We start from the raw sequence: 24961 nt of genomic DNA, 5'->3' as shown, positions 1-24961 counted from the left end.
CTCAGGGTCTTGGGATCGAGTCCCGCATCGGGCTCTCTGCTCAGCGGGGAGCCTGCTTCCTCCTCTCTCTCTCTCTCTCTGCCTGCCTCTCTGCCTACTTGTGATCTCTGTCTGTCAAATAAAATAAATAAAATCTTAAAAAAAAAAAGTCAAAGCACATATTTCTCATCCATTAATAGAAACTCCATGGGGCACCTGGGTGGCTCAGTGGGTTAAGCCTCTGCCTTCAGCTCAGGTTATGATCTCAGGGTCATGGGATCAAGCCCCACATCCGGGCTCTCTGCTCGGCAGGAAGCCTGCTTCCTCCTCTCTCTCTGCTTGCCTCTCTGCCTACTTGTGATCTCTATCAAATAAATAAAATCTTTAAAAAAAAAAAAAGAAATTCCTCAGGTTTTTTTCTTAAAGATTTTATTTATTTATTTGACAGAGATCACAAGTAGGCAGAGAGACAGGAAGGGAAGCAGGCTCCCAACTGAGCAGGGAGCCTGATGCGGGGCTCGATCCCAGGACCCTGGGTTCATGACCTGAGCCGAAGGCAGAGGCTTTAACCCACTGAGTCATCCAGGCGCCCCTCCTCAGGTTTTTGTCTTGGCCTCCAAGTCCTCATCCAGGAGAGAAGCCTTCCAATCTTGAATCTGTCCATCCTAGGGCTCCCTGCCCAGCTGGGCCGCGGCTCACTGCCATGCCTCAGCTCAAGCAGGTGTACATTCATGCTCAGCACTGATCTTCGTCTGTATTCTAAGAAATTGGGAGAACCGCACCAGAATGCAGCAGTATCGCCTTCTATTATTAAGAAGGTGCTAAAACATATGCAGACTGCTTTATTAACAGCATTATTTGCCTATAGGATCTATATTGAGGAGGGGGAAAAGGATGGTGGCCTGCCTTCCTGCTCGTGTTCAGGAAGGAATGAAGTCATCTAATCATCTCCCTTTGTTCACATTTTTCTGAAAAGACTATGTCTGGAAACCAGCCATCCCACAAACTCACCCTCCTTCTGAGCACTGTTGCCTCTAACTGTCACCCTACCCAAATGATAATGTCTGCTGGAAACAAGGAAAACAAAATAAAAAAAAAAATCAAACTAGATCCAGTCATTCACTGCCTCAAGGGAGTTTTTAAATTAGGAAAGTCAGACATTATTTACATCATACAATGTGATTTTTAAAACAAACAACACTGCTTTAATCTGACCTCCCTCTCACCACTGAAACAGCATTCTCATGTCCATTTCCTTTAAAATGCTGTGATCCGGGGCTCCTTTAAAAGTAATCCCTAAAGGGCGCCTGGGTGGCTCAGTGGGTTAAGCCTCTGCCTTCGGCTCAGGTCATGATCCCCGGGGTCCTGGGATCGAGACCCACATCGGGCTCTCTGCTTCCTCCTCTCTCTGCCTGCCTCTCTGCCTACTTGTGATCTCTGTCTGTCAAATAAATAAATAAAATCTTTAGAGCTAAACTGACAAAGGTGGTCAATGAATCCTTCATTAAGTAACGCAAAAAAAAAAATTTTGAATGATAACATACTAAACAGCACTGCCCTTGCTATGATTTGATTAGTAGAAATGCTCATCTGGGTGGATGCTTGGGATTCTTTCCCAAATTCATTTAGGCCTTTATTGCTCTCCTCAATCTCAAAAGACCAACTGATGAACTTCTGACACTGGTTCTTTATTTTGCAGGCCACAGGGCATCTCCTGTAGAAGGATAAAAAGGGAATCAGACAGAGGAGGCTGTGTGTTCCCAAACAGAAGGCCTCAGTGGTGAGTCAGAAGGCAAGGGGTTTGGCAAGCCGACCAGCTTCCGAGCAGTACGGTTTGATTGAGATGAAATCCATTCGAACTTACTAAAATAGGCTACACCCAGACACTGCCTTTGCCTCCGACTCTGTCTTCCTGAGGACAACTGAGTACCCTTTTGCTCCATGAACCTCTGACCAAATTCGGAGTAAGACAGATGGTGAGAGGTGGAGGCCTTTTGTACCTCTATCCCCGGCTATTGATTTTCCAGTAAAATGTATTTCCCATGCTTCCTGGAAAGGCTTGAGAGTGAGTTCATTTTATAACTCCTTCTTCCAAAAGGAAAGAGTCATTGAGTGTGAAGGAATTCTTTTAAGAGGCAAAAATCCACACAAAGAAAGGCTGGAAACAGAGACGTGTCCCATGATCCAGGAGGACTCTAGTGGCCTCAGGAAACCTTAAATCGAAGCCGAGGCATCATATTACAGGAATTCCCAGATAATTACGATGTCTGTGAAAATGAGGTCACGTTGACAAAGCCCTATGGGAAGGGAGAAGGCGCCATCTTACATGCTAGTAGCGCCTCCTTGCTCACACTGGATGCCGTGGCTGGTTTCACACCTCCAGGCCCTGGGCTTCCCGGAAGCAAGCAGCACAAGCTCCCTCTCAGCAGACTCAGCAAATCCTGTCACCACCTCTACCTCCAGCCTTCAGACGGACGATGAACAGCTGACCCTCGAGCCACACAGGCTGGAAGCGCACAGGTCCACTTAGAAACGAATTCTTTTCAATGAATACAGTACAGTACTCTAAAGGTATTTTTTCTCCCTTATTATGATTTTCTTAATAACATTTCCTTTTCTCTAAGGGCGCCTGGGTGGCTCAGTTGTTAAGCATCTACCATTGGCTCAGGTCATGATCCCAGGGTCCTGGGATCGAGCCCTGCATCAGGCTCCCTGCTCGGTGGGAAGCCTGCTTCTCCCTCTCCCACTCTCCCTGCTTGTGTTCCCTCTCTCGCTGTCTTTGTCTGTGAAACAAATAAATAAAATCTTAAAAAAAAAAAAACCTTCCTTTTCTCTAGCTTACTGTACTGTGAGAGCATTGCATATAACACACGTGACATACAAAATAGGTGGTCATCAGCTGTTCGTGTTCTCAGCGAGGCTTCTGGTGAACAGCAGGCTAACAATTACGTTCTTGGGGAGTCAAAAGCTATACATGGGTTTTCGATGGTGCACCATCAAAAGGGGGTCAGCGCCCCTAAGCCCGGAGTTGTTCAAGGCTCAACTATGTACAGATGAGTAAGGCAGGAAAGGGGGTAGGTGAAAAAGTACACAGGATATGGGGGACACTCCACACCACCAGTGAACCCTAATGTGAACTATGGACATTAAAGGGTAACGATTCTTCAGTTGTCGCCGATCCCTCCTCTGGTGGGAGATGCCAATAGAGGGCGAGACTGCATGAGTGTGGCTGGGGCAGGGGCTGGGACGGTACATGAGAAATCCCTGTACCTTCCGCTCGATTTTGCTGTGAACCCCAAACTTCTCTATAAAATAAAGCCTTAAAAAGGTGGGGGCAGGCGGGTAAGCACTAGAGAAAGGGAGAGAAAATTCAGGGTGGGGACAAGTGGGCAGACAGATGAGTAAGAGAGAGAATGGAGTAAGCAACAGGTGCGTGGGGAGAGCAGAAACTGCAGGAGGTTTCGTGGGATTTTTCTGCGCTCTAACATGCCACCCACTTCCCATCTTTCCTACCGGATGCAGGTTCTTTAAGACACACCCTTCAGGCATCTGCCACAAGTTACAATGCAGTGGGAGAAAGTCAGGGAGAAAAAAAATGCTGGCGGACTGCAGGCGTGCACACTTCTTGCCCGGGGGGGGGGGGGCTGTGCCCAGACAGTGCCCCCGCCACCCTGCCTGAACCCCCTTCCAGCTCCTTTCTGCTTCTCTAAGTCTTGGCACGCTGGACTCCCATCTTCCACTGAACCCTTTCCCTTTACTGGTTCTCCAAACGGCAGCCTAGTGAGCTTCAGACTCACTTGGCGGGGAGTGGGGCAGTGGGAGGGGCGAGGAAGGGGCTGAAGGTGTTTAAAATGCGGTTTCCCGTGATCTGGGGCCAGAAATTCTGAGGTATAGCAAGTCAGGTGTGGGGCCCAGACAGCTGCACAAGCTTCCCGGGGGGCTTTGGAGGCACGATCCCTCAACCACATTTTGAGAAACCCATCTTAGGACAATTTCCATTGTTCTCTGCCACGTGGTTTTCACCATCATGACTGTCCTGCCTTCCCAGCGGGGCCGTGGGGGCCAAGACCTAGGGGTTGTGTGTAAAATTAAGCCTGATAGTGAAGCCACTTAGACTCCTTTTTCTGGTCTCTATTTTTTCAGTTTTACTGAGGTACAACTGACGAATGAAAGGTATATATATTGGAGGTTGATAACAGGTGCACACGGCAAAGTGATCACCAAAACCGAGCTAATGATATAATAATATTCAAGGGGCACATGGGTGGCTCAGTGGGTTGAAGCCTCTGCCTTTGGCTGGGGTCATGATCCAGAGATCCTGGGATTGAGCCCTGCATCTCGCTCTCTGCTCAGCAGGGAGCCTGCTTCCTCCTCTCTCTCTGCCTGCTTCTCTGCCTACTTGTGATCTCTGTCAAATAAATAAATAAAATCTTTTTAAAAAATGAGCATCCCTCCCCACATACTGTTCCCATTTTCCTTTCTCATTGCTTTATTTTTTTTTAAAAAAATGAGCTGAAGGCAGAGACTTTAAACCACTGAGCCACCCAAGCGCCCCTCTCGTTGCTTTATTTTTAAATACTTCCTGGCACATAACCTTAGTTATGATGGGCAAGGAAAGACAAGGAGCATGATAAGATTATCAGAAACACAATGAATAGAAAAATGATACACTGTTTTGCAATGGTGCAAAAAGTTCAACAAATGGCAGTGTATCTTGAGCACATGGAAGGAACCAAGGTCAGGGGCAGCACGAGTTCAATACCCAATTCAGAACAGCAGGCCAGGAGTGGCCCAGCCACAGTCGGACACACTGAGGTGCCACCAGACTGCATCAAGGACTGAATGGGGCAGAAATCAGCAGATGATCCTGTGAAAACTTGAAAAGGGGGAGATAACATCCACAGACTTGCCAATTCAAGAAGTCTCTATCCTGCCCAAGTTTATAGGATGTATGGTTAATTTAATTTTATTTTTTTGAGATTTTTTTTAAAGATTTTTATTTTTTATTTATTTGACAGAAAGAGATCACAAGTAGGCAGAGAGGCAGGCAGAGAGAGAGAGAGAGGGAAGCAGGCTCCCTGCTGAGCAGAGAGCCCGATGCAGGGCTCGATCCCAGGACCCTGAGATCATGACCTGAGCCGAAGGCAATGCCTTAACCCACTGAGCCACCCAGGCGCCCTATTTTTTTTGAGATTTTTTAATTTATCCATTTGAGAGAGGGAGAGAGAGAGTGAGTGCACAAGCAGGGGGAAGAGGCAGAGGGAGAAGCAGACTCCTCGATGAACCAGGTATCCAACACGGGGCTTGACCCCAGGACCCAGAGGTCACAGGTCACAACCTGAGCCAAAGGCAGATGCTTAACCACAGGAGCTACCCAGGTGCCCCGTGATAGTTAATTTTACATGTCACTTCACTGGATCACAAGGTACCCAACTTAAACATTATTTCTGGATGTGTCTATGAGTGCTAAGAGGAACTTGGGAATTCACCTTCTAAGTATCTGGTAAGGCTACATCTACCTTCCAGATTTCCCCGTAACGCCTCCATGTGAACCAAGTTCTCTTTTGGCACTGTTTAATGGATCTTGCTCTCCATCTTTGCACTACCTTTGAATCTTACCGTACAGTGAAGGCAAAACTTCTAGCCATCTGTCTGAGGCCTATAAGCAGAAAAGATGAGCCTTCCAACTGGGAGAGGGAGTAAAACAGTGCGGCTGGGCATCATCCAATCTGCTGAGCGCAGGAATAGACCCGAAAGGTAGAGAAGGGGAGAATCGTTCTCTCCGCCTGACTTCTTGAGCTGCAACATCAGTCTTCTCCTACCCTTGGACTAGAACTTACACCATTATTGGCTCTCCTGGTCCTCAGGCCTTTGGACAATTTAACTTGTAGGAATCCAGTCTACACATCTTGATATAGTTTGCCAAAGTCTTATGTCTACAATGCTCACTTCAGAATTGTTTCTATAGCAGCAAGGACCTAGAAGCAATGCACATGAACTCCAACAGGAGGCGAGAGATACAGACTGCAGGACATCCAGAATTTGTACGTAAGGTTTGCAGAAGGTCCATACGAATCAGAGAGGTAAGGGGCACCTGGGTGGCTCAGTCAGTTAAGCTGAATTCGTGTTCCCATATTCTTTGGGTAAATACCTAGTAGCGTGGCTGTTGGGTCATAAGGCATAAGGTAGTTCTATTTTTAACTTTTTGAGACACACACACGCATAGGTGCATGCACACACACAAGAGGAATATTAATCAGCCACAAAAAAGAATGAATCTTGTCATTCACAACATGGATGGCGCTAGACAGTATTACGTTAGGTGACATAGAGAAAGGCAGATACCGTATGATTTCACTAAATTTTACATCTGAAACTAATAATACACTGTATGTTCACTAACTGGAATTTAAATAAAAAACTTGAAATACTAAATTGGTAGAATCAGCAGAGGCAGAGACAGCTCCAAAGCAGGGAGCTGTTATGGTAATATTTTCATCCACCATATTTGACAGCATCCTTTCTTTAAAAATTAAATCACTGGGGCGGTGGGGGGTGGGGCTGGCAGGGCGCCTGGGTGGCTCAGGTGGTTAAGCTTCTGATTCTTGATTTCAGCTCAGGTCATGACCGCAGGGTCATGGGACAGAGCCCGCCACTGGGCTCTGTGCTCAATGGGGAGTCTGCTTGTGATTCTCTCCCTGTCCCACACCCTCTGCCCCTCCCCTCTGGCTCACACACACACTCTCTCTCTTTTTCTCTCTCTCAAATAAATAAATAAAATCTTTAAAAAAAATAAATCACTGAGGTCACCTGGAAGCTAAAAGAAATGGTCGCAGAGGAAGGAAGAAGGGAGCCCGGCTCTGCTGGGTAACATATTTTTTTTTTTTTAAAGATTTTATTTATTTATTTGACAGAGAGAGATCACAAGCAGGCAGAGAGGCAGGCAGAGAGAGAGGAGGAAGCAGGCTCCCTGCTGAGCAGAGAGCCCGATGCGGGACTCGATCCCAGGACCCTGAGATCATGACCTGAGCCGAAGGCAGCGGCTTAACCCACTGAGCCACCCAGGCGCCCCTGGGTAACATATTTTAACCTCAGAAATGGAAGAAGAAAAATAGTGATAAAACTGTCCCCTACGATTACTGTCCATGTCACCCATGAAGCAAGCTCCTTCCTGGGTTTTCACACCAACTACTGCTCATGTCATCATTGTGGAGCAAACTCACTAAAGAGCGCTATTCTGTCTTTTGAAAAGCAACGTACAGAGATGTTTAAAAACTATCCACGCGCAAAAGGAAAGGAAGATGCCGTCCCAACGCACATCCAGCATTGGGTGAAAAGTGACACTATTTCAGCTGAGCTGGCAGGCGACGACAAAGCTACCAGACAGGAAAACTTAGCGGTTAGGATGGCTCGACCTTTTCATTAGTGACTGGGCCGAGTCTGGAAAGTAGACATGAAGGAAAGCAGAGAGAAGATTAAGGAGAATAACATGATTTTTTTCCAAATGGGAACTTATTTTGAACCCTGCACAGGCCCTATTTATAGCTAATAGATTCTGACATATCTGTGTTCAAGCCAGAGCCATTCCATTCCTCCCTCTGTGCCAAAGGGCAGGCTTCCCTTCAGGCTGTCCTCGAACACAAGGTTGATAATATCTCCAAGGACATCATAACACATTGATTGATTCTAAAATAAAACCACAGTATGTAATCACTTATAGCTTACTGCTTAGAGGAACTTGGGAATTCACCTTCTAAGTATCTGGTAAGGCTACATCTACCTTCCAGACTTCCCCGTAACGCCTCCATGTGAACCAAGTTCTCTTTTGGCACTGTTTAATGGACCTTGCTCTCCATCTCTGCACTACCTTTGAATCTTACCGTCCAGTGAAGGCAAAACTTCTAGCCATCTGTCTGAGGCCTATAAGCAGATATCAGACCCTTGCAATAGCTTACCCAGTCTCCCATGTCACCTCAACACCTCAGTGGCTCAGCCAGTGAAAAGATTCCATAGAGAATCTCCACATAGAATCTCCACAGAGAATTCCAACGAGAATTCCAAAGAGTTATGATCTGAACACTCACCACAGTATAATAGTTCTTGGTAAGTGGAGTCGTTTCAAATCCTTTGACAGCCTTGGGGGACAGAGGTCTCTCTGTAAAAAAGACATTTAAAGATGTTAATAACATAGAAGGCTAAGAGGAAAACTTTTATAATGTCGGTCAGCTAACCTACTATAAACAGTGTCGAATGGAAGGATGAGTGGAAATGTACGTTCCTCGACAAGTAAAACTCTAACTTTACTAAACTCTAGATGGTCCAAGTTAGACCTTGTCCAGGCCCCCTCAATCCCTGAGTTGACTCCAGGAAACAAACTGAGGGCTGCTGGAGGGGAGGCGGGTAATGGGTGATGGACACTGGGGAGGGCACATGGTGTGATGAACACTGAGTGGTATATGCAACTGATGAATCATCGATTATATCAAATACTAACGACAGCTAATGGAATTTATATTAAAAAAAAAAAGCCTAGTTAATGAGTGGCAGGGCCAGGGCAAGACTTTCTCTCCACTTGGCCATGTTTATTTACTGGAGTCTGTCTCTCCACTCAACTTACTCAAAACAGATAAGCAAAGCCAATGCTAACCAAATCTACATATTTACAACTTGTAAGTTTTTTTTTTTAAAGATTTTTATTTATTTGAGAGAGAGAGATCACAAGTAGGCAGAGAGGCAGAGGGAGAGGGGGAAGCAGGCTCCCTGCTAAGCAGAGAGCCCCATGTGGGGCTCGATCCCAGAACCCCGAGACCATGACCCGAACCGAAGACAGAGGCTTTAACCCACTGAGCCACCCAGGCACCCCTACAACTTGTAAGTTATTATATGAGTAGAATATAATATAGAGAATAGCAACCATCCTTTGTTGGGGCTCTCTACTGTGCCAAAAATAAAATAATCAGAATCTCTAACACACTGAAAAATAGCAGGAAATTCTTGATTCTTTGATTTATCATTTTAATATCATGACACTCAGCGATAAAATGCTTTCTTTTACAAAGTTACTCTTACCTTTCAAACTCATGACTAAGAGACATCCTAATACATTCTTCCATTAAAAAAAACACTTAAGATAAATACAAGATGGTGATCATTCCTATCCTATTCTCATTTTCTCCTTTGCTCACTTTGCTGTGTGTTCCATTTCTATCTTCCTGTATTATATGACGCCTTAAACTCTTTCTGAAGCATGGCAGAGTATATATAAATAACCAAACGATAAGATATCATCATGCTTGATTTTCCTTTTTGAAAAATACTTTCTAGTTTCAAATCTATTACAGTCCCGCCCTAAAAATGCAAATTTTAGGAAAGAAAATAAAAACCAATGATTAGTCCGTCACTCAGAGCTAACCATCATTAGAGTAACATTATAAAATATGCCTCCTACTCTTTTTATATATGTATTTGTGAACACATAAACAGACACACACCCAGGGATCTTTCTTATTTTACTTACAGTTTTGTAATTCTCCTAACAACCTTTTTTTTTTATTTTTTTTTATGCGATCTCTGTTCCCAAGGTGGGTCTTGAAGTCAAGATCCCAAGATTAAGAGTTGCACGTTCTACCAAATGAGCCAGCCAAGTGCTCCTCTGTAATTCGCCTAGCACAATGTTATTTCATGAATATTTTTTCATCTATCCTTGGCTTTTAATTATTATTATATTAAAAATATCTTTTATGTGATATAATGAACACTGGGTATTATAGAAGATGACCTCTACCTCTTGAAACCAAATGATATGTTCTATGTTAATTAACTGAATACTCATTTTTAAAAAAATATCCTTGGCCGCCTAGGTGGCTCAGTCGTTAAGCGTCTGCCTTCAGCTCAGGTCATGGTCCCAGGGTCCTAAGATCAAGGCCCACATCGGGCTCCCTGCTCAGCAGGAAGGCTGCTTCTCCCTCTCCCACTCTCCCTGCTTGTGTTCCCTCTCTCTCTGTGTCTCTCTGTGCCAAATAAATAAATAAAATATTTTTTTAAAATCCTTTATATTTATTTGGTACTTAGTAGATTTTAAGACATTTTATTTGATTCTCACAACAGCCCTGTCCGGCAGAGAGGTTCTCATTTTGCAGAAGAGGTCACTGAGGTCAGCGAGATGAAGTCAGTTGCCTAAGGGCACATATCTTGGAATGGCAGAGCCAAGACTGAAGCCCAGGTATGTGCTTGAAGAACAGCCTGCACTCCTAACCCATATGATGTCCAGACAGAAAGCTACTGAAGGCTTCGGTTGATGGCACTGGCAGTGATTCCTATGCGACTTCAGAGTGACCATCAGTTTGAGCTGGGATGGTCAGGGAAGACTTTGCTAGACAGGGGGCACTTTTTTTTTTAAGATTTTATTTATTTATCTGAGAGAGACAGAGCAAGTGAGAAAAAGCACACATGTGGGGGGAGGGAGAAAGGGAAAGTAAGAAGCAGACTCCCCGCTGAGTAGGGAGCCTGATGCAGGGATTGATTCCAGGACCCTGGGATCATGACCTGAGCCAAAGGCAGATGCTTAACTGACTGAGCCACCCAGGCGCCTTATGGGGGCACTTAATCTAGTCCTGGAGGGTGGTGAGAATTCAAACTGGGAGAGAAAATAGTAGAAGAGTTCTCCAGGCAGGGAAGATTCCAGAAGCACAGCTGTAGAAACAGCAATGCTCAAGGAAGGACTGTTCCTGTGACAGTGAATCGTCCAGCTGGGCCATGCTGGGTAGAGTGAAAATAAGACCAAAAGGAAGCAATCTGGGCCAATTCTGTCACTGCCAAGTGATGACAAGTGGGGCATAGCCAGTTTCTGGGAGCTTTACGCTATTTCAAGATCTCAGATCTACCTGGTGGCTTCACAGGGCCTAACTGGGCAAAGCAGAGCAACGCGGAGGCACCTTGCCTCTATCTGAGACTGTCGGGGGCTGAGCCAGGACTTGAACCAGACACTGCACTTCCAGTCCGCCATGGTGCTGTACTCTTAGACATACTCGAAAGTGACCGCTACCGGGTTCTTTTGGGGTTTTTATCAAGCAAGTTTTCTCTAGTACAGCGATAATCATTCTACTTAGAATGCACAGAAACTTTGTGCGATGATGTAAGCCAGTCTTGATAAAAATGAGACCTTCTGGAGATACCAGCAAGATATGGTCACCTTCCAAAAGCCAGGCTGAAAAGGAAGGTAAACAGTAATGGAGAGCCTGCCAAGAAACAGAAGAGGGAAGGAAGGGCCATGGGAATGGGTGATGGCAGTTGAAACAAAATGTTAACTATGTCAAGTAGAATGGAGAGACATGAATTGAAAGGAAGTAGCCAGTCTGGAGATTCCTGGGTGGCCGAACGTGATGCAAAGACAGAGCTGGTGCTTTGGTTAAGATCAGTAAATTGTCTAACCTAGTCTAGCAAGACTGGCAGAGGGGAAAAAAAAGAGAGAGAAGACACGAATTACCAACATCAAACAGGATCACTACAGCCCCCGGAGATATCAAAAAGATGATAAAGCCATACTCTGAGCAACTCTACACATAGACATTTGATAATTAGATGTGAAATGGACCAACTCTTCAGAAAACAAGAACTATCATGACTTACCCAATAGGAAATGGACCATTTGAGGAGCCTTATAACTATTAGGGAAATTGAATTTCTAAATTTAAAACTCATGAAAAAGAACTCTCCAGGCCTGTATGGTTTCACTGGAGAATGCTACCAAATGTTTCAGGAAGAGGCAATACCAATTCTTCACGATGTCTTAGAGAAAATGAGAGGAAGGATAACCTTCCAACTCATTTTATGAAGTCACTCTCACACTGATCCTGAAGCCAGACAGAGAGTCAAAAAATAGAAAACTGCAGACCAACGGCCCTCATGAATATAGATGTAGAAACCCTTAGCAAAATGTTAGCAAATAAAATTCAGCAATATTTTTAAAGCACTGTAGACCACGGAACTCATCCCAGGGATGCAAGGTTGGCTATATAGTCAAAAAATCAATCAACGTGACCCACAATATCAATACTCTAAAAAGAAACATCCCGTGGTAATAATATCAATCAATGTGGAAAAAGCACTTGACAAAACTCAACACTCATTCAAGGGGAACAAAACTCCCGCCTCCCACCCAAGTCCCCCAAAACAGGAATGAAGTGGAATGCCTTCAAATCAATAAAGAACATTTACCCCAAACCCACAGCTAGGGTTTAAGAGGAATGGCGCAAGACAGAAGGCCGAGCATGCACCGCTAAGGTCAGGAAAGAGGCAAGGTGGTCTCTCTCAATCCAATCCCATCACTGACATCACTGAGCATAGAGAAGAATTCAAATGGGTTATCCGGCATATGAGAACTCGAACAGCAGCAAATCACACAGACAGAGCCCTAAGAAACCCTCCTAATTCTGATGTAAAGATTCCTTTCCAACTAACCTCGGGTTCCTTCCCCTCCCTTGCTGGGGCGCCCAATCCTACTGTCTGTGGTGGACACTGGACAAAAAGACATCTAGTGACAACTAGTTTCTCTGGATACAAAACATCCATGGGACATACCCAGGGGACTACAACAGGAAATCTAAATATAAAGCTCAATCCTAGTTTTGGTTTATAATCAGTAGGAAGAGCCATTTCTTAATCTGCCTTAATACAAATTTAATTAGAATGCTACCTAATCTCCGCATTTGATATCTATATTTACCTGCTAATAAGAAGTTTTAGAAGAAGGATTTAATGACCCTTTTGCTGAACCAGTGGCAGAAGACAGAATTTGCCTAAAATATCTGTTCTGATCATACTTGCCCCAATACTTCCTTGGCATGGAAACTCTGCCAGGAAAATTTTAACACCAAGTTAACAGAACCCTGAGCTCTTCCCTAAGTAACAAAAACAAAAATGAAAAAGAGAGAAAAGTCACCATGTTCCTGATGCATTGGCAGAAATTTCTCTAAGGTATAAATAACGTGTTACTTTATAGGTCACCGCTGATTTTTAAGTAAAGGACTGATAATTGTATCAGTGGCTAATTTTCTTATTTATAATGTATTTGACCCACACAGAGGAGCAAAGGCCCTTAAGAAAGCTTCTGTAGTTTATATCATGACTAAGTTATTCATACATGTATTTTTCATGAAACAAAATCTTTTGGAAAAAATACTTTTGTTCACATTAGGGTTTATTTTTCTCATGTAACAAGAAATTGAGAGGTACACAAGCAGGACTGGGAACAACAGCTTCATAATGTCACCACTGTCCAGGTTCCATCATCCTTGGTGAGAGGCTTTTACCCTCACAGTCACAAAAACCTACTCTATCTTTCAGCCTCAAGCTCACGTTGAAAGGAGTTACACGTGTGTGTGAGCGACATACTCAAATATGCTATTTCTAAAGTTTCTACAGTGGGAGATTGGTGGCTCCACGAGACCTCTGAAACCAGCCTCCACCTGAACAGAGGGAAGAAGCTGCCCCCAGGGCTTGGACCATAATTATCTCCTAGACAAAAGCTACAGCAGATTCTAAAACTTAAAATACCACTCCCCGAGGGCAGTTACCAGAGCACAAAGTGCTCTTGTCAGGCGAAAGGCTCAAGGGAAGGAAACTGTGCACAGAACTCCCACAGCCCGGCAATCTGCAGGGCCAGGGTTTGCCCGGGGCTAGGGTTGGTTGCTTTTGTTTTTAAGAGAACACAAAGGAATAGACAAAGTCCGCCTAAAGGAGCAGGAGGTACCCAAAGGTACCATGAATACGGAAGATTGGAGTGACCTCAGTGTTACAGGTCTGACCCAATCCTAAGTAGACAGAGATCAGGAGAGTCCTTTAGTTCCATGCCTGATTGAACTTCATCAGTGACCCACAAGGTTGTGTGGCCGCCAGGTTTAAAACTCGAAATGGACAGTTTCATTTCTAGGAGAGATGTATTTCACCTCTGAATCGTTTTTTAAAAACTTCTTAAAGACAAACCTTCTTTCCTCAGCTTATACATCAGTAAGAGCTTCGTGGAAAGAAATGAAAAATTGACAGGTATTTTCTAGACCAAGCACGAAACAGCACGGCATCGAACTTGTGTGGCCTTTGTCCTGTCCCCACCAATCACTGTGGCTTGGTTTGTCCTCTCCCCTCATCTGCGCCTACCCATAGCCTCCATGCCTTTGCGCGCTCAGCTCAAAGCCCGCCTCCTCCGTGAAGCCTCTTCGGATCTCTCCACGCACAGCGCACTCCCCGTCCACTGACGATCTGCTCCGGAGTTTCCACCTCATCATCACTTTTTGTCGGTTTCAACTCTAGCCTTTCGCTCTCCCCCGGACCCTTCATCCGTAAGGACAACTACCTGCTGGAAATCATCCAAACTACGACTCTCTGGCACCTCTACTTCGGTGCTGACCACCCACCCAACAGAAACACACACACACATACACACACACACACACACCCTCCTCACCCTCTCCTCTCTATTAATGGAGTTCAGCACGAGTCAACCATCTCCTGACAAAGATGAGTAAGACCCCATCGCCCGGCACGTCCTGTGAGTCAGGCTCCCCTCTTCAGCTCACCGCTCTCCACAGCGCCCTGCACTTCACGCTATCACCGAGCTTATCCTACTACATTCGAGGAGGTCTCGCCTGCCCCATACTAGACTAGGAACGCAGAGCAAAACTCATGTCTCATTTCTCTGCCTAACAGCCCGTCGTGGCAAGGAACGCCACATGCCCTTAAAGAGCTCACCCTCAAGCTGGACCCCTAGACTTGGAGTTATACTCACCTCTTCCCTTTCGCTCATAACAAGTCATCAGCAAGTTTTCTCGATTGGATTTTAACAGTGTCTACTGCAGCCACCCACTTCTTCCGCTCCACTATCGCAAAAGTGGCCCATACCACTACCTGGACTGCCTCGCTCTCAGCGAGAGCCCGGGCTGGCTCCCCCACACCCTCATTGAGTACCCCGACCTCTTCTCCGCCATCCAGCCCCTGGAACCACATGCGATCCCCTGCTTTTCGCTGACTCCGTTCTTCATGTGGCTCCGGCCAGGGCCCCACTCTCTCGACTTGCCATCCCCTCGACCCCAGTCACCCCACCACCCACCCCGTGCCCTCTGACTTCCATTCCTTAACTTACAATCGCCCTCCAGCCTTCTACTGCAGAAGCTTCTCAGCATCCTTCAAGACCCAGTTTAAGGGCTACCCCCTCCCCCGCCCCCAGGTTATTGTTAACAGAGTCAATTCTTTACTGCTCTAACAGCACCTTACCTAGACTCAGAGCTTTGCCTGTGTTACCTATCTTGTGCCATCCTGTTCCAGTTGGTTACATCCACACTTAGCTTGACCGCTAGACTGTCAGGTCCTTGGAGGCAGGGTCCATGAGGACAGACTATTACAGCATCGTGGCTACCCAGTATCTGACCCTCAGTGACCAAGCCAAACACAACGTGATGGCCTGCCCCACGTAATCATTCATTTCACGGAGATTTCCTGAGCCTAAACAAAACAGAACATCTCTGTCCTCATGGCATGTACATTGTAATGGTAAGATATAGACCGAGAATGAGATAAATCAGCACATGTATACCACATTAGGCAGAAACAGTAAACCAAAAAGCAGAGCAGGGGAGGGGAGCGGGGCCGTGGGGATAAGGTTCCATTGCCTCGAATGACCAGGGAAAGCCCTTCTGTGAAGCAGACAAGGAAGCAAAGACCTAGAGGAGATGTGGGAACCCGTCGTGCAGATCTGGGGAGAGAGTCCCAGGCAGAGGCGCAGCCAGGGACGCAGGTGTCCGTGTGGCTGAAGTAGAGTGAGGGGGGGAAGGGTCAGAGAGGACGGCAGAGGGGCACCAGCGAGCCGAATCCTGGAGGACCTCGGAGAGCAGTGAGATGACCTTGGCTTCTACTCTGTTTCAGATGGGGAGCCGTCACCCAAGTTCTGTTTAGAAAGAATCCCTCTGGTTACTGAGTTTAAGTGAGGTCTCATTTAACTAGCAGGCTTGCTGGTCCCCGCTGTCCAGACCTATCCTTGACGGGTGGGTAAGATGCTTCTGAGGGTTACCTCGGTGCTCAGATCAGCCCGAGCTTGTCGTGAGAGTCCTTAACTGAGCTCCAAACCGAAGAGAATCTACGAGAAACTTGAAGGGAAGGGTCTAAAGCCTGGAACCAACAGCCAGACTGTGCTACGAGGCATGTCGGTGAGGGACATGACGGTGAAGGCATGCTGTCTGTCCACTTCCCGTGTCCTCCCAACAATGCTTGGGATTCCCAGGCAAGGCAGCAAGTGCTGTGGCTTTTAATTTTGCAGATGAAGACACGGAATCAAGGAACAAAGCTAGTGTGAATCTGGAAAGTTAGAGACCCTGACCACCAGCTCACAGTTACTGAAAGCTGTAGCAAGAGGTAAGTATCAGCTGCAAGGATCATCAAAACCAAGGAAATTCCAAGCAAGGCGGAAAAATATTTCAGGGCTCAGGAGAAACGTCGTGATTCCGAGTAATGAAAAGTGATAAGGGGCGCCCAGCAGGCTGAGTCAGTAGAGCCTGTGACTCTTGATCTCGGCGGTTTGAGTTCAAGCCCCATGTTGGGTGCAGACATTACTTAAAAACAAAATCTTTAAAAAGTGCTAAGAAGGGGAGCCTGGGTGGCTCAGTGTGTTAAAGCCTCTGCCTTCAGCTCAGGTCATGATCCCAGGGTCCTGGGATCGAGCCCCGCATTGGGCTCTCTGCTCAGAGGGGAGTCTGCCTCCCCCCCCCCGTCTCTCTCTGCCTGCCTCTCTGCCTGCTTGTAATCTCTGTCTGTCAAATAAATAAATAAGCAAATAAATAAGTGCTAAAAAGTCTACACATACACATGTAATTATAAATCTGTTAGTAAACATTTATTCCATTAAAGGAGATGCCCTCTCCCAGACCCCTGCCACCCTTAAATGAACACACAATACAGAAAACTAAACTTTCTCTTAAATGCTTTAGGGGGAAAAAAAAGTACAAACAAGGGCGCCTGGGTGTCTCAGTAGTTAGGCAGCTGCCTTTGGCTCAGGTCATGATCTCAGGATCCTGGGATGGAGCCCTGCCTCGGGCTCAGGCTCAGGCTCCCTGCTCAGCAGGAAGCCTGCTTCTCCCTCTCCTGCTTCCCCTGCTTGTGTTGCCTCTCTTGCTGTGTCTCTCTCTGTCAAATAATAAATTCTTAAAAAAAAAAAAAAACTCCAAGCAGTGGTTATCTGGGGGAGGGTGCAAAGAAGATTCATATTATCTACATTATATATCTCTGTAATGTCTTAATTCATTTACAATGAGCCTATAATTACAGTCATTTAATACAGTCATTAATTTTGAGGCATTAAGAAAACAAGACATCTAGGAAAGAAAAAATGCACTGAAGAGCTAACCACTCAAAGGAGCCCTTGGGTGAATATTTTGGGGAAGTAAAGAGATATAATAACGTGAATAAGTGAACACTATGTTATCTGCATTGTGTATATCTTTATACATCAGGGGTCTTTGGTAATATAGGCAGGGCCTACTTTCTTAAATAATAAAAAAGCAAGGAGGTTACCTAAGAAAGTTCTAGAAGGACTACTGAAGAATTATTAGATTGCATTCTCTGGATATTATTATGAAAGAGGATAAGCAGTTAACAGTACCCAAGGAGTTAAGGAAAATCTTCTTCAGAATAAAAGCAGCCAGACAGCTTGCAGTCCTACTATTGTTATTTCTCGAACACATCCCGGAGGCATTTAGACTTAGATCTGCTTAAAGAGCTTAGGGCTAAAAAAAGGAAGTTAGCACAGGGCCTCTCTTATTATTGTGTTCTACCATGGTGAGTCTTGGAGCGGCAGGAAGGACTGTGCACTGTCTTCCACCGGCTAGAATTAGTAAACAGAAGGGGACATAGTTAAGGTAGAACAGTTGTCTGAGCTTCGAATTCTTTGGCTTTTTTAGGTTTTTGCTGTCTTGATGTAATCTAAATACAACACTGTTTCAAAATATCTAATCACAGATTTTTCTCCCCCAGTTCTCTTCCACCCTTATTGTTGGCACGCACGTGCAAGTACAAATAGTTTCTGGGAACCCAGTAAAACGACCAGCATCGCAGCAGGAACATAAGAAAGTACAAGAGTCACACTGAAACAGGCTTTTAAAAGATCTACTTACCACTGGATTTAATTTCTCGGACATAATTACTAGGGAACCAGCCTGTTCGGCCATTTAATGTGCCTTCCCACCAGCCTCCTTCTTCAACTCTGGTGACATAAATGATGTCCCCTTTACAAACTGACAGCTCGTCTTCATTTGTCTGCTTAAAGTTGAATCTTGCCTTTACTATCAACTGATGGCTTCCATTTTCCGTCATCTCCTAGAGAAACAAAAGCCACACCAGATTAAGCGGCCCCCTAAATGGGGCAGGGGCAGAAATTAAATGAATGGAGGCCAGTAAAGTGAAACCCCAGGTTCTCCCTCAGTTTTGAGTTTTTAGCTAAGGAGTGGGATGCGGTGGGAGGTGGCTGGGGTGGGGGGGGGGCTTGGTTAATAAGCCCCTCGGAAGAGCATGTGTATTTTGTATTATCTGAAGGTACTTATTTAAATGAGCCGCCTCTACCCAACACACAGACACGGTCTTACACAATTACACAGCCAAGATTAGGTACTAATCTACCCATAAAATCTGCCACCCACCTCCCCATCGCTAAGAATATCTTAAAGTGGCTAAGATTTAGTCATTGGCAAACACCAAATACCCCCTCGTTACCTGAGTGGGGAGTCGTTAAGCTGTCATGGGTGCCTTCGAGAAGCTGATGAGCACAACGGACCTTTACCCAAAACACACCCCCCCGAAGTTCACAGGCAAGAGATTCTGCACACAATCTGAGAGGGTCCCAGAGCTGTGGAACTGTCGTGTTCATCGGCTCCTCAAAGGGATCATGATCTCAAAAGGTTAAGCGCTTTGGAAGTAGTTAAAGTGCTTTGGAAGCAAGAGCTCTTGATGGCTTAGAGCAAGTGGGTGGCTTCTGACAGGGAACAAAGTCTCTAACGAGCAGAAGATAGGCGGTTCCTCCCCGATAAACGCTCCCATTAAGACCAAATGCAAAGAAAACGGGGTACAGCCAATGCGGGAGATCCTCACAGGCCCCCCAGGAATGCAAAGAGAAAAACTAAAATGACGATCAGAATAATGAGAGCAAGAAAGAGACGAGGACTGAAACCACCATCAGGAGGTTGTTCTAGTGACTTCCATTTGCAGAGCCTTCTGCAGGAAGGGATTCACTCGGCTTGAGGAAAGGGAAGAACTCCAGGGCTTCAACCCCCACAGGCCTGAACTGGCAGCCGGGTTCCAGAGTCGTTCTGGGGGCAAGGCCCCCAACACAGAGGCCAGCTGTTTCACCACCGAGGCAGCTGAAACCGGGTCAGGGGATCTCATCTGACGGATCTTAGAACGGGCAAGGGGAATCGGGTTCTGCACTTACCACTGCCTTGGACTGCCTTTGCGGGCCTGGAGGTGCGCTAACCACCGCTCCCTGTGGGTTCGTCTGAGAACTATTAGCAGCACTAAGAGAAGAGGAACGTCCACATGGTCTTTCTGAGAGCTGATCTGTGAAAAGAAGAAAAGGCAAGATAAAGCGAAATGCTCCAGTCCGAAACACAGCTACAGAGCACGCCGTCTTTCCTGGGACATCATCAAAGGCTCCCGGGGCTGCACGGTTGCGGCTAGGGACGTGCCAAGTGCATTTCATTCCGCACCACCCGCCCCCTCCATGCCGGCGGCCAGCTTCCTCCTGCGTAACCTTACTGGCCATCGCTGTCCAGTAGAATGAAAAACAGCGACACAGCCACATTTTCGCTTAACCCATTTCCCTACCACTGGCCCCTCTTGAACCAGTGGCAACAGTACGCCCTGTTATCCAAGGCAGAACTATATTGGGTACCAAACAGCTGTTTGTGGCTCTTATTACTTTGAAATATTTCAAACTTCTCTCTTTGTGTTTTGGCCCTTAACTGGTTGGTTCTCGTCCTCGTAGGCAGCAGTATGTGTGGCGTCTGTGACCAGCCTGGGGCTGGGGGTGGGGTCGGTGGGGTGGGAGCCCCGGAGAAGGAGAATCGGAGAGAGAACGTGTGTCGGGGAGAGATGCAATCTTGACACCGAGGATCCTTCTTTGAAAAACTCAAATTCAAGAATCTTCCCTTCCGTGAAACCTCGTGAAATCCGATCAGACCAGCGCTGAGCTGGATGTTTTCCGTATGCTGACAGCGTGCAAAAGAGAGTAGCTAGCTTCTTGACAATTCAAATGAGGGTTCTTTTCCTCTCCATTTATTTTTAAAAGACATAAACTGCAAAAGTCTAGAGCCCAAACATTCCCTAGGCGACAAGCTCAGTATCCAAGTAATTTCCTTGATGTTTTAACTTTCACCTCCTTATATTTTATAAATATCTGTGGCAAGGGAAGAGACTGTAAAACCTGCTAGCAGAGTTTGGCAAAAGAACGTATAATTTGTATGGCATAATGTTAGAATTACACGATCCTCCCTGCCCAGCCCTGGGTGCTTGTCGTGTGTGTTAAATATAGTTCCTTGAATTAGCTGTACTTTCTGCTACGCGCCTTGCAATGGCTCAAAAGCATTTTTTTTTTTCCCAAATAGCAAAAGAACAACTCCAGAGAAGTATTTTTACACTTATTGCTATTATATACAGCTCTTTTCACTAAAATGGTAATTACTTGATAGCTTTGGCATTGACTACATTGTCTGCTCTTGTTCGCCAATCGTCTCACATGGGGAAGTGGAGCCTTCCTAAATAGACATTTTCTCAAGGGCGGGACTGTATCTTACACTTCCTTTGTGGCGCTTGGCAGTGCTGGGCACACAGCCTATTGACTTTCCAACAGTCTGAACCCCAAGAGCCATGCTCCGGCATTAAGGGTCAGGGCTCCATCTGATGCAGGTCTGAATCCCGGCTCTGCCACTTGCTAACTGGGCAACTGCGGGCCTGATTTCCCTTATCTGTCATATGGACCTATTAATAATACCTACCCCTAGAACTGTTTCAAAGATGAGCCCACCGATGGTTCTTAGAATTGTTTTAGACCCATGGTAAGGGCTCAATGCATTTTTTTTTCCTCAACGCATTTTAATTCTGGTGATTTCCATCCAGCTGTAGGTAAGAAGATGCTGTCTTGCAGAAGGAGTGAAGTTATACTCCAAGATATCCACATTTTCTTTACATTCTTTAAGATTTATATCCAGTACCTCCGATGTGGTGGTTATTAAACATTTAAATAATAATTTAAAAAAAGGATTTTTTTCATTCACTAGGAGCCTGAGGTTTCATTTCCAGTGCAAGGTTACTGATGGCTTCCTTTACATGGAGAAACACATACAAAAATCTGAGAAAAACATGTCAGTAGGGGAGACAGGGAAGTAACAACTATCTTCTGTGAAGTTTATGAAAAAGAGAACTTGTCTTTTCCTTTTCCTTTCTGTCCCGTAACACTCAGGGGCTTATTCCACAGCTTTGAACAAAATAGCTTCTTGGTTCTTATCCTTATATGAAGGGCGTTGCAGTAACATCTGTGAGAGGCGTGTCAAAATCCTACTCCATGGACAAGTAAAGCATGTGACCCCCACTGGGATTTATTTGCCAGGAGAGGAGAAATGTACCCCAATCGAACCGTCCTGGCCACAGTTGGCTCCTAGGGGAATGAGAAGCCCGTGGATCCAAACATGTCACGCGCCACTCATAAATCACAAAGCCTGCTTACCTTCTGTTGCCTTGTTGACAGCTAAAAGTGTGCTCAGAACCTTGGAGAAGTTGACCCCTGAATAAAGGTCATCAGGATCGAATACCTATGAGAAAGGAAATTGAAACTGTCAGACACCGTAAGTATTCAACTCAGCAAACCAAACTAGCAAACGGCCACTTCCTCTGGCTCTTGGGAGACAAAAATGTACAAGCTGAGACCCAAACCTCTGTGCACCTTTGGGAGAAGTGAAAGCAGCAGCTGAGCCACCTAATGACATGTGGGAGGCCATCGGTGAGTCAGAGCGCAGCGGTGATAGGAAACGAGAGCCAAGCTAAGAAGCACAACCCACAAGCAAATGCGCTCATCCGATCTGAGCATGTCAATCCTCAGGCCAGTTCCAGAAAACCCGAATGCATGGGTTACAGTTCATACCTGTCACCTACACAACGTACTGATGGTCCGCGAAGAAGGGGGCGGAACCTTTCTGACACGTTTCCAAGTGCACGTTTTAATCACCGGATTCAGTAGGACCACTGTCCACACTGCCTGTTCCTCTGCTCCCCCTCCTCCCCGCTGCCACCCACTGGGTCCCAATGGCCTGGGATCCCAACTCCATGCCACCCAAACTTTTCCAAGGCCTGCTTTTGGTTCCCAGCCTCAGTGCCTGGTTTCTGCTGTTTGACCTTGCCCCTCTCAGCCTATCTTCATGGATTTGAACCTGTGCCAGCTCTTCCTGGCCTCAGGGGACTTTTTCAGATGGGACCTCTGGCCTAACAGTACTCTACTGTCAGCAACAAAACAGGAAATAAATACAACATTTCACTTTGCCTTCATTCTGATAGGCCACTGTCCCGAGTGAAGACACCAGTCAGCTGTTGTTTTAAATACAAATGAATTGTTGATTTATAAATGTATTCAATGTATTAAAATGTATGGACAATTCTTCTAGTCTCATATACATGTATTTGAAACTAGAAGCATCCTCGAACATAGGCACAATCCACGAATTTGCGAACCAATAATGTAGATATACTTATCTATGGGAAACCCACATCCTGGATGGAAATGCACCTTCTAAAAACATTTCATTCCAGGAAGTCTAGAAGTCTGAATCTTCTTTTCCCAGATGCAGTGATGGGAATAAAATGTACCTCTTTGTGTGGGACAAGATTGGTAATGGGCCCAATTAATTCCTAATCTGTGTGTTTTCTGGGACAACATCAAGGCAAAATTTTATCTTCTTTGTGTACATATTCTTCAAGACTTAAACTCTGTCTCTAGAACAAAAATATATAGTAGCCATTTTTTTTCAAATTGGGAAACAGTATCAACCTAGATACTGTATGCAAATATGAGCCTAGAGAAGTCTGCCTATTCCAGGATTCATGACTGTGCTATTCATTTAATCAACGAATGTTCTGCAGTCAAAACAATACGACCGAGGAGCCCAATCACATCTAAAAATGACACACTAGGGGCGCCTCGGTGGCTCAGTTGGTTAAGCAGCCGCCTCTTGATTTGGGCTCAGGCCGTGATCTCAGGATCGTGTGATTTTCTCTTCCTCTGCCCCTCCCCCAACTCACATGCACGCACGCGTGCTCTCCCTCTCTCAAACCAATCGATCGATCAATCTTCAAAAAAAAATAAAAACCAAATGACACACTAATCTACTTTTAGTAAAGGGCTCTGATGAGCCCTTTACTCAAGAGTCAGGAGTCAAATGACACTGCAGTCCAATATAAACCTCAAAGTTGTCCAGGAATAATTAGGCATTCTGTTTCAGGATGCCAAAGTCTGGGTGAACAAGATATGACAGACCCTGGAGAAAGAACCTAGTATCCCAGAGGATTCCAGATTCACTGAACGTCCCTTAGGGGGAAGTGTTAATGCCATGCACACCGAAATGCTAACAAAGCAAAATATTCACTCATTTTTAGCCCATAATTCTTAATGGGAGCATGAATATGTGTGTGCACGTGAAGATGGGGAGAGTCCGAAATAAGAAGCAGAAATAAATATCAGCAGAATAAGGCAGGAGAGCAAAAGCAGTGATAAAAAAACCTGCCCCTTTCTTTTTCTGTTGCTCCCTCTCCAGGCTGACTGACTGCCCGTATGTGCCAACACTGGCGTTATTCACTCACTCGGGCACTTGGCTGGAATTAGGACAAATCACCTGATCAGAAAATGAAACGTACATCATCAGCAAGAGTCAGCCACTGCATCTGCTGGAGGGGCGCTGCCGCAACAATAGAGTTTCCTTTTTGGAAAAGCCCGATACACTTGAGTTTACCCAGGGACACTGTTCTCTCTAAAAGCCTGCTCTGTAGCACAAGGAGCTACACCAGAAGGAGCTGGAAGAGGCCTCTAGGGCGGAGTACAGAAAGCAAAGCCTAAGAGCTAGGATTTGCGAGCAGTGGAAAAAGCAAATATAACCAGCAATCCTGTCCACAGTACCACACCCTTCCAAACCTCAAACTGCATGGTAGTGAACATCGTATCCCAGCTGGGAAAGAGCAGAATTGTCCAACGTGGAGTGGGCATGGGGAGAACAAGGAGAAGTAGGCTGTGGGACAGGCCATTTGCCTTGGGCGAATCCCAACCATTTACACACACAAAATGGAGAAGCAATTCCCCTTTCCTATCTGCAAAGCACTGGGGCTTGTTAAAGGAAATGCAAATTTGCATATTTGCCCCGCCTGTGCTTTTTCATCTTCTGCCACTCTGTGCAAGCCTCACTAGCCTGCTTAGTATGGCATGAAGCGGAGTCCCAGATGAGCTGAACTTTCTCTCTACCATTTGGGTCCAGAAATTAGCTGGTTAGTTTCCAGTTGGATCTGCCAAGTTCGTATGAACCACAGGATTCCCTCCCTCCATTGACCACAAATGTGATGCAGACAAGAAAGAAAGGGTTGCTTCTCAGGCTATACTGCTAGATGCTTTTAAGGTCCCGCTCCCACAGTGGGATGAGGCGGAGTTCAAGGATATCAACAACAGGGCGCCTGGGTGGCTCCGTGGGTTAAGCCTCTGCCTTCAGCTCAGGTCATGATCTCAGGGTCCTGGGATCGAGCCCCACATCGGGCTCTCTGCTCAGCAGGGAGCCTGCTTTCCCCCTCTCACTCTGCCTGCCTCTCTGCCTACTTGTGATCTGTCTGTCAAATGAGTGAATGAAATCTTTTTTTTTTTTTTAAAGATTTTATTTATTATTTATTTGACAGAGAGAGAAATCACAAGTAGGCGGAGAGTCAG

General features: G+C 45.7%; 1 protein-coding gene across 6 annotated transcripts in view; it reads right to left on the bottom strand.

The window, feature by feature from the left end:
• Positions 1 to 24961, bottom strand: part of ARHGEF6 (Rac/Cdc42 guanine nucleotide exchange factor 6) — a 131488-nt gene that overhangs the window by 46890 nt on the left and 59637 nt on the right. For all 6 annotated transcript variants that reach the window (XM_059385981.1, XM_059385982.1, XM_059385983.1 and 3 more), the window contains 4 exons: positions 21734 to 21818; positions 19445 to 19569; positions 18135 to 18336; positions 8064 to 8134 (listed from right to left, as the gene is read on the bottom strand). In XM_059385981.1, the coding sequence (XP_059241964.1) occupies positions 8064 to 8134; positions 18135 to 18336; positions 19445 to 19569; positions 21734 to 21818 (483 nt within the window). The remainder of the gene's footprint in view (positions 1 to 8063; positions 8135 to 18134; positions 18337 to 19444; positions 19570 to 21733; positions 21819 to 24961) is intronic.

The sequence above is a fragment of the Mustela nigripes genome, chromosome X, assembly GCF_022355385.1.
Source record: "Mustela nigripes isolate SB6536 chromosome X, MUSNIG.SB6536, whole genome shotgun sequence".
Classification (NCBI taxonomy): domain Eukaryota; kingdom Metazoa; phylum Chordata; class Mammalia; order Carnivora; family Mustelidae; genus Mustela; species Mustela nigripes.
This window is presented reverse-complemented; position numbering and strand designations above follow the sequence as displayed.